General features: G+C 46.1%; 1 protein-coding gene across 1 annotated transcript; it reads right to left on the bottom strand.

Moving 5' to 3' along the window:
• Positions 1 to 2,740: 2,740 nt before the first annotated feature.
• On the bottom strand, positions 2,741 to 5,087 carry LOC120319563 (potassium voltage-gated channel subfamily A member 5-like). Its single transcript, XM_039368545.1, has one exon. It carries the CDS (start codon positions 4,864 to 4,866, stop codon positions 3,436 to 3,438), a length of 1,431 nt encoding a protein of 476 aa, XP_039224479.1. The 5' UTR covers positions 4,867 to 5,087; the 3' UTR covers positions 2,741 to 3,435.
• Positions 5,088 to 10,358: the final 5,271 nt, after the last annotated feature.

Below are 10,358 nucleotides of genomic sequence, written 5' to 3'. Positions count from 1 at the left end.
ATAGATAGATAGATAGATAATAGAGAGATAGAGGGATAGAGATAGAGAGATAGAGAGACAGAGAGATAGATAGAGAGAGAGAGAGAGAGAGAGAGAGAGATGATAGAGAGAGAGAGAGAAAGAGAAGAGAGAGAGAGAGAGAGAGAGAGAGATAGCATGCCTTGCTAAGGAATTCTGGAAGTTGAAGTCCAAAAGTCATAAAAGGGCCAAGTTTGAAGACCCCTGGACTAGAAGACCAGACATCATCATCATCATCATCGTCGTCGTCTTCGTCATTATTATTATTATTATTATTATTATTATTATTATTAATCATCGCACAGTCAGCCAGATGTTCAGACTGGATTTGGCATTTTTGTCTACCTATCGAGTCCTTACTAGGACCTGGGATAGGCAGATGTGGATGTTTGATGGTATTACAGGTATCATCGCAGGATGGAAGCAGTTCCTAGTAAGGCTGCCTTTTGCAATTGACTAATGGCGAATTTGTCAATGCCAATGGTGTTCAAGTAGTGATTATTATTATTATTATTATTATTATTATTATTATTATTATTTAGACGTGAATCTCAGTCAACTGAACATTACTACTACTACTACTACTACTACTACTACTACTACTATTATTATTATTATTATTATTATTATCTCTAATAAACTAGATTTGATCACCTGAGATAATGCATGAAAGAAGTCCCTTCTTGGCAAGCAGAAATTTTGCTGAACTGCTCAGCCACAACCCCTTGAACATCTATGTCTGAAAGCTAGTAATCTGGGTGGATTTAAAGTCCATAAAGTACTCAGATTCCATTCCCCACAGCTGCTAGTCAGAAAATAATGAAGATAATTCCCTCTGCATGGTTTTAAAATCAAATGTGCTTGATCCCCTCATGGAGAAACTCTGCTGCAGCATTTGCCATTCAAAAAAAAAAAACCCCTCCATTTCTAATAATCACTGAAAACCTACTTCAAAAAAAAAAAAGCCATAGTTTAATTTAATCTACAGACTTGGGTCAGTCAATTTATTTCCTCTCTGCCTGAAGAGAGACTCTGGCATGCTGGAAGAGAAACTTAATTGGAAATTCAGCAAAAAAATAGGTTATGCTACCCCTCTTCCCCCCCCTTCCAGGGTCTGCTGGACAGATGCCCGAAATGTTTATTGCCCTGACTCCAATTACAGCAGTCCGTTGCAAAAAAAGAAAGAAAGAAAAAAGTCTCGTCATGATTGTGATGGCTGCCTTCCCAAACCTGCTTAAATCCCATCCATTCAGCAGAAGGCAAAGGAAAAAAGATTCATGGGCGGGGCAAGAAGGATTTAAGCTCCTTTGGCCTGAGCTGCCTTCTTAGACCAATTCAGAGAAGGAGCGGGCTGGATGGAGTCCCTGAAGCAGTATGCGTGAGCTTCAATGGACTCCAGAAGATGATAGAGGACAGGAAGGCCCGGAGGAACGTTGTCCATGGGGTCGCGATGGGTTGGACACGACTTCGCAACAAACAAACAACAACAATCATTACGCAGGAATTAACCGTTCTTTTCCCAACGGTGCTTTTTCCAAAGGCAACTGGATTGTCTTTGTCTTTTTTTTATTCCCTTCAAAATGTGTCGCTTCCCATCTCGGAAGCTTCTTCAGAAAGTTCAGAGCTGAAGAAGCTTCTTGGAGGAGAAACGAATCGTTTTCAAGGGCGGGGCCAGTGGGGGGAAATCCCAAGAAAGTCCAGTTGTCTTTTTGGAAAAAGCACCTTTGGGACAACCATGATTTTGATGATGGAGAATCTCCGTACACATTAACCGTTCTCTTCCCAGCTCTGTAAGATGGACAAGAGAAGACGGCGAGAAATCAAACCCAGAAGACTCCTGTCTCAGGAGCTCCAGAGCAGAGGAGGTCCTCTTCTTTTTCTCCGTAGGCTTTGCGATCCAAGTTGAACTTTTAAGGAGCCAAGTTCTGCCAGCCATCTACCAATCATCTACCAGGCCACAATCCATCTTATTTCAAAATGAAAGGGTCCACTTCCCCACTTAGTGCAAAGTGGAATCCATAAAAGCTTTACTTAATAACCTCTTACCTTTTCCATTAGTTTCCACCCCTCCCCCCCAGAGTCCATTACTGGACACTGTCCTTTAACAAGAGTGACCAGCTCCTTCCAAGACATCAATCACGTCTAGGTCCCAATCGGAAAACTGAATCCGTAAAGCCCCAGGGTTACCAAAATGTTTTTTCTGGCACTGAACTTACAAACCTTTTAATCCGCTGGATGAAAACTGAAGCCAGAAACGTTCTACAAGCAGTCCTTAACTTACAATGCTTCGTTTAGTGACCGTTCAAAGCTACAACAGCCCTGAAAAAGGGGACGTACGACCGTTTTTCACAGTTACGACCTTTACAGCCTCCCCCAGGGTCAGGTGATCAAAATTCAGACGCTTGGCAACTGGTTCATATTTATGACCGTCGTAGTATCCCAAGGATCATGTGATCCCCTTTTACGACCTTCTGACAAGCAAAGTCAATGGGGGAAGGCAGACTCACTTAACCGTGTTACTAACTCAGTGACCCACTTAGCAGAGAGGTCATAGAATGGAACAAAACGTATAACTGTCTCGCTTAACCACAGAAAGCTTGGGCTCAGTTGCGGGGGTGGCCCAAGGACCACCTGCCTTTAGAAAAGCCAGTCCTTCAAACATCTGCCAGTTGCAGACATCTGGCCTCCCTGAGGACTAGGAACATGGATACAGTTCACAGAGCAAAAGGTTGCCACTGATATAATTTAATTCTCACCAAACGTACAAAACTTTAGACAATGCAATGCTTTTGCTACTAGAATGCACGCATAAAAGGAAAGGGTTAGGGTTTGTTTGTTTTTTTACTTTAAAACAGGAAATATATTCCTTGGCTAAAGGTCTACCTAGAGGTCATGGTTTCGTATATCACAGTAACATGGCTATTTTTCATCAGACATATTAAAAAATAGAAATATCTTAGCTGGAAACGATGGTACCTATATAAAAATTCATTTACTACCCACGGGAGAAAAATGGCCTCAGAAGAAAAGATTACAGGAGCGAGGGGATTTGAGGCTGGGGGGTGTGTGTGCTACGAACGAACTCTACAAAAACTCCCCCCTGGTTTTTTTGAGTTTAGGAAAAATAAATTATCTACAAGCCAGGTCTTTTTTCCCACCCCAAAATCGCTCAGATAATGGGAAGTGGAGGCCAACTAAATCTTTGTTTGAAATCCTTGGCTCAGCATAAACCCGATGCTGAGTCATCAGAAGGAATTCATAGTTGAAAAGAAGAAGAAAAAAAGAGAGAGAGAAGAATCCACTAACTTAGAGCTGTTTTTTAAATAAGCGACCAAACTTTTTTTTTTAAATAAAATAAAATAAACAAAACCCAGTGCTTTGTTCCCTGATATAAATCGCCACCTGGAATTGTTATTCTTACAGATCGGTTTCCCTGGTGGAATCCATACAAAGGGCGTAGAGAGACTTCTTCAGATCGATGGTGCTGTTGGCTTTCATGTTGCTTTTCTCCACCGACCTGGTCCCGTTGTGGGTCTCGTCCAGATGCTCCAAATGCACCACAGATTTGCAGGAGGCTTTCCTCTTCGCCTCTTCCCCCGAGCTGCCCCGAAGAAGGCTGGCAGAGTCCTCTTGCAGAAAAGCTTGCTCCTCGTGGTCTGTCTCCCGGTGGTAGAAGTAGTTGAAGTTGGACACGATAACCGGGACGGGCAGGGCGATGGTGAGCACGCCAGCGATGGCACACAAGGAGCCCACGATCTTCCCACCCACGGTGATGGGGCTCATATCCCCGTAGCCCACCGTAGTCATGGTGACCACCGCCCACCAGAAGGCGTCAGGGATGCTGGAGAAGTAGGATTCCGGGTCGTCGGCCTCCGCGAAGTAGACGGCGCTGGAGAAGAGGATGACGCCGATGAAGAGGAAGAAGATGAGAAGGCCCAGCTCCCTCATGCTGGCTTTCAAGGTCTGCCCCAGGATCTGCAGCCCTTTGGAGTGCCTGGACAGCTTGAAGATCCTAAAGACCCGGACCAGGCGGATGACCCTCAGGATGGCCAAGGACATGGCCTGCTGCTGGCCTCCGCTGTTGCCCGGCTGCTCGCCCTTCTGCTGCTCGTGGGCCAGCTCGGTGCCCAGCGTGATGAAGTAAGGGATGATGGCCACCACGTCGATGATGTTCATGATGTTCTTGGAGAACTCCGGCTTGCTGGGACAGGCGAAGAAGCGCACCAGGAGCTCAAAGGTGAACCAGATGACGCAAGTGGTCTCGATGACGAAGAACGGGTCGGCCAGGATGCTCGGGCGGGGCGCTTGGCCCGTGGGGTCCCGCAGCTCTTCCTGGAACTCCGGCAAGGTCTCCAAGCAAAAGGTGACGATGGAGATGAGGATGACCAGCACGGAGACGATGGCGATGCCCCGAGCCGAACCGGAGCTCTCGGGACACTCAAAGATCAGCCACACCTGGCGCTGGAACTCGTGGGTGGGCAGTGGCTTCTCCTCCTCCCGCAGGAAGCCTTCCTCCTCCCGGAACCGCTCCAGGGCCGCCTCGCCCAGCTGGTAGAAGCGCACCTCGTCGGCGAAGACCTCCAGGGAGACGTTGACCGGGCGGCGGAGCTTGCCCCCCGACTGGTAGAAATACAGGATGCCGTCGAAGCTGGGCCGGTGCCGGTCGAAGAAATACTCGTTGCGCAGAGGGTCGAAGTAGCGCAGCCGCTTGGCCGGGTCGCCCAGCAGCGTCTCCGGGAACTGGTCCAGGGTGCCCAGGCGCGTCTCGAAGCGCAGGCCCGACACGTTCAGCAGGACGCGCTCGGCCAGCTCCCCTTCCCCCGCGCTCGCCCCCTCGGCGGCTGCCATGGCCAGGCCGAGCCGGGAAGGAGGGAGGGAGGCCGGGGCTCTCTCCGCAGCGCCCGCCTGGCCAACCTGCCCGCCTTGGCACAGCCTCCCTGGCGCTCGCCTCGGGCTCGTTGCGCAGCCCTTGGCGCCCTCTAGGCCGGCCGGGAGCGGCCCCTCTTGGCCCGGGGCGCCCGAGCGCAGCCACCGGCCGGGGACCCCGCGCGGAAGATGCCGCGCACCGCCCGCGCCTGACGTCAAGGAGGCTGCGCTTCAGCGCCCCGCCGGGCGGACGAGCGAGCGAGCGAAGCGGGGAGGGACGGAGGCAGGCGGGGAGGGGAGAGAGGGAGAGAGGGAAGGCAGCTGCTTCGGTCCGCTTTCCCCCGGCGCGGCTCCGGTCCGGCTCCCGGCCTCCCTTCCCGGGCAGGCAAACCTCTCCAACGCGCCCAGAACGAGCCTGGCCTCGCTCGGAGCGCGCAGCAATGCGCCCTGGCCGTGCGCCCTGGCTGCGCACAGGAGCCTCTGGGCGCCCGCTCAGCTGGGCACAGCTGGAGACCCCCGCCTCGGGCTGGGGAGGGTGGGGGGTGGGGGGGTCTGAGAAGCGCAGAAGCCCCCTCCCCAAAAGCAGCCGAGGAGAGCGGCTTCTGGGCAGCCCAGGCGCGGCGGGGGCGCAGCCGGATCCTCTGGGCCAACGGAGCGGGATCGCCGCGAGGAAGCGGGCGCTGGGGGAGCGAGCCGGGCCGATGAGCTTGAGGAGCTGCGCTGGACGGAAAGGAGCCTGGGGGGGGGGAGGACGGGGGAGTGGGTGTCAGCCTGGAGGGTGAGAGACGCTGGACCCTCCGCATGAGAGTCACTAGGCGGAGGAAGGCTGACTTCACCTCCCTCCCGCGTTTGCCGTTAATTAATCAATTAATTAAGCCAGGACCACGATCAACCATAAACGCGTTACATTTCTTTCTGCTTCCTTTATTGATAGATTTAAAATGGTAGTGGATCCCGTCCTCTGGGGACTTTTTCTATTATTATTATTATTATTATTATTATTATTATTATTATTATTATTATTATTATTATTATTATTATTATTATTATTATTATTATGGATCAGCCAGATGTTCACAGTCAGCCAGATGTTCAGACTGGATTTGGCATTTTGTCTACCTATCGAGTCCTTACCCAGGACCTGGGATAGGCAGATGTGGATGTTTGATGGTATTACAGATCTCATCGCAGGATGGAAGCAGTTCCTAGTAAGGCCACCTTTTGCAATTGACTAATGGCGAATTTGTCAATGCCAGTGGTGTTCAAGTGGTGCTCCAGTTGTTTTGGGATTGCACCCAAGGAGCCTATGACTATTGGTACTACCCTTGCTTGCTTTTGCCACAGTCTTTCTATTTCCATTTGTAGGTCTTTGTATTTTGTTATCTCCTCCAGTTCTTTCTCTTCTATTCTGCTGTCTCCAGGCACTGCCACGTCCACTATCCAGACTTTTTTGTCTTTCTTATCGACAACTGTTAAGTCTGGGGTGTTATGTTGCAGGTGCTTGTCTGTTTGAATTCTGAAGTCCCAGAGCAGTTTAATTTTATCATTTTCTATGACTTTCTCTATTTTATGATCCCACCAGTTTTTGCTTACAGGCAAATGATATTTTTTGCAGATCTTCCAATGCACCATTGTTGCTACTTTGTCATGCCGCTGCTTGTAATCAGTTTGTGCAATCTTCTTGCAACAGCTTACCAAGTGGTCCACTGTTTCTTCAGCTTCTTTGCATAGGCGGCACTTACTGTCTGTTGCTGTCTTCTCAATTTTGACTTTGTATGCATTTGTCCTTAAGGCTTGGTCTTGTGCAGCCAGAATTAGTCCCTCGGTCTCTTTCTTCAATTTTCCTGCTCTTAGCCATTGCCAGGTTTTATTATTATCTGCTTTCCCAGCTATTTTTTTCATGTATTGGCCATGTAGTGCTTTGTCTTCCCATGCCTCTATTCTGTTCTTCATTTGGTCTTTCTTGTAGGCCAGTTTGGTCTCTCCAGTAGTTAGTAAGCCTTCCTGATATACTAATTTCAGTGCATCTTCATCATTGTTCTTCAGATATTCTTCCAAAGCCATTTTTTCTTCTTCAACCATCTGATGTACTTGTAGCATTCCACGCCCACCTATTTGCCTTGGTAGATAAAGTCTATCAATGTCACTGCATGGATGAAGGGCATGATTCATTGTCATTATTTTTCTGGTCTGCCTATCCATTGCTTTTAGTTCTGCTTGAGTCCAGTCCACTATTCCAGCTGTGTACCTAATGACTGGGATTGCCCAGGTGTTGATTGCCTTTATGGTATTTCCTCCATTGAGTTTGGACTTTAAGATCTTCTTCACTCTCTTGATGTATTCACCTCTAATCTTTTTCCTGACTTCAGTGTGCTTGATATTGTCAGCTTGAAGGATACCCAAGTGTTTGTAGTACTCTTCCTCATCCAGACTCTTAATGTTATTTTCGTGGGGCATCTTGATTCCTTCAGTTTTCACTATTTTTCCTTGTTTGATAGTAAGTGTGGCACATTTGTCCAAGCCAAACTCCATTACAATATCTTGGCGATATATTCGGACAGTGTTGAGCAGCGATTCTATTTCAGATGATGTTATGATGATGATGATGATGATGATGATGATGATGATGATGGAGGATCAGCCAGATGTTCACAGTAAGCCAGATGTTCAGACTGGATTTGGCATTTTGTCTACCTATCGAGTCCTTACCCAGGACCTGGGATAGGCAGATGTGGATGTTTGATGGTATTACAGATCTCATCGCAGGATGGAAGCAGTTCCTAATAAGGGCGCCTTTTGCAATTGACTAATAGCGAATTTGTCAATGCCAATGGTGTTCAAGTGGTGCTCCAGTTGTTTTGGGATTGCACCCAAGGAGCCTATGACTATTGGTACTACCCTTGCTTGCTTTTGCCACAGTCTTTCTATTTCTATTTGTAGGTCTTTGTATTTTGTTATCTTCTCCAGTTCTTTCTCTTCTATTCTGCTGTCTCCAGGCACTGCCACGTCCACTATCCAGACTTTTTTGTCTTTCTTATCGACAATTGTTAAGTCTGGGGTGTTATGTTGCAGGTGCTTGTCTGTTTGAATTCTGAAGTCCCAAAGCAGTTTCATTTTATCATTTTCTATGACTTTCTCTATTTTATGATCCCACCAGTTTTTGCTTATTATTATTATTATTATTATTATTATTATTATTATTATTATTATTGTTGTTGTTGTTGTTGTTGTTGTTGTTGTTGTTGTTTTGTTGTTGTTCTTGTTGTTGTTGTTATTATTATTATTATTATTATTATTATTATTTTCCAGCGCTTTAAAATTTAGTCTTTTTTTTCCTTTCTTACTTTGACCTTCCTCTCCTGTCTTGTATACTCAGCCACGTTCCCCCCCCCCAGAGCAACGGGGAGCCTGTTAAATCAAATTATCGTCCTGTGATCGTTCATTCTTCCTAACAAGAAACTTCTTTCTCCCGGAAGGGATGTTCCAGGCAAACCGCCTGCAAATGCGTTGTTATAAGCCTGCCTGATGTGAACAGCTAAACTCTTCGCCAAAAGAGTTAAACCACTTGGATCCAATTTCTCTCTACCGGTGGGTCTCTTTCTGCTCCTTTCTTTCTAACGCAGTCAGGCGTAAAATTTGCTTCATCCAAAAAAAAAAAAAAAAATAGACAATCAGCTTCTGTCCATAATCATTCATTGAGGCTGACTGCCGTTTTCCAATTTTCGGCCAAATTCCCCATTTACCCCCAATGTATAGGGTTCACCTTTTTCAAAATCCATTTCTGAAAAAAAGGATGTAACATTATCGGCTTCTATTTTAAAAACAAAATTTAAAAAATCTTTAAATTCTTCCATTAAAGAGAGCTGAAGAAGCTTCTGGAATGAGAAGCGAAACATCTTCAAAGGAAAACAGGAAAGTCCAGTTGCCTTTGGTAGGGGGAAAAGCACCTTTGGGATAACCAGGAGCTGGATGACTGAGTATCTCCATAGAGATTCTTCCATTAAAGTTTTGGAATGTTGGCTTCTCTCATTTCCATAATTGCTCTTTAATTCGTTGTGGAATAAAACTGTCTTTAATTTTTCTATTATTCTTGCGTGTTTGGTTCAAGAGGATTAGTTGAATGACTCACAGACTACATCTGCAGATCTGGCATTATTTTTCTCCAGCTTCGGATTTTTTTATATATATATATATATTTCATTTATCATATCCACCTGTACACCTCATATGCTAATATTCTTCCCCAAAAAAACAAAAAAACCCAACATTCTTGATGGCATTGTCCTATGAACTGAAGTAAGCCATTATTTCTTCAAATACATAAAGAGGTTTTTCTAGAGCAGTGGTTCTCAACCTTTTTAATGCCGCGACCCCCAACTGGTTGTAAGTTGAGGACTACTCAACCGGTCGTAAGTCAACTGGTGCACCACCGTTTGCAGAATGGGATTTTGGCGGGCTCAGCAGGGCAGAGACAGCTTTGGAAAGCCAATCGAATTAGACTCTATTCAAGAGAGTCTATTCTATTGGCTTTCAAAAGCCAATAGAATAAAAGGGAGTGCACAGCTAAGGAAAAGGGGGGGGGGAATGGCGGACTGCATTGTTTGGCGACCCCCGTGAAATGGTCATTCGACCCCAAATGGGGTCCCAACCAACAGGTTGAGAACCGCTGCTCTAGAGTATGAAGAAGAGAGAAAATTTTTCATATCGTTCCATTGCAAGGTTTTATAGCAAAGATATTCCTGGCACTTTTACCCTTGAGTAACTCTAGCAATATATATGGAAATATTTATACATTTTGACAAGAGCTTCACAACAGCTGGTCTTCCTCAAACTGGAAAGACTGTCTTATCCGATACTAAACGCTTAATTGCATTGGAAGGCAACGGTTGAGTCATGTACTGCAAAAATCACAATTCTGACACAGTCTTTCTGCTTTTTTTTTTGGTTTAAAATTTTAAAAAGTTCCCTCTTTTACATGCCCTCACAAAACCCTGACATTTTCGTTATAAAAAATCGACGGGCAGAACCAAGCCGTCTCCATATGACCGAGGGCCTTTTTTCTAAACCTTGGGAGCAGATGGACTCCTCCTGAACAAGGGGTTGGACTAGATGATCTCCAAGGTCCCTTTCAGCCCTATGATTCTATGGTCCTCTAATTCCCTACTTCCCTCTGAGTACTGTTCGCTGCCCCACCCACCCACCCAAACCCCGACAAGCTACCTCCCCATCCACTTACTGTATTAAGGCACCTCAACCAGTAAATCTGTTTCTCCTCGGCCTTTTATTTTTAAAACCTGTAGATAAATGAAATGCTGCTTAAAAAAAAATACGTTGCTTGGAAACGGTAAAACTTTGGAATTTCTTCTGATTTGCCAGTTTAGTGATGGAATGGTGATTTCTTTTTTTTTTCTTTTAACTCAGTGGTTCTCAACCTTTTTAATGTCGCGACTCCCAACCGGTCGTAAGTCGAGGAC

The sequence above is a fragment of the Crotalus tigris genome, unplaced genomic scaffold (assembly GCF_016545835.1).
Source record: "Crotalus tigris isolate CLP2741 ecotype Arizona unplaced genomic scaffold, ASM1654583v1 scf7180000020820.259583, whole genome shotgun sequence".
NCBI lineage: Eukaryota > Metazoa > Chordata > Lepidosauria > Squamata > Viperidae > Crotalus > Crotalus tigris.
Note: the sequence above shows the minus strand (reverse complement) of the source record. Positions and strands in the feature narration are given on the sequence as shown.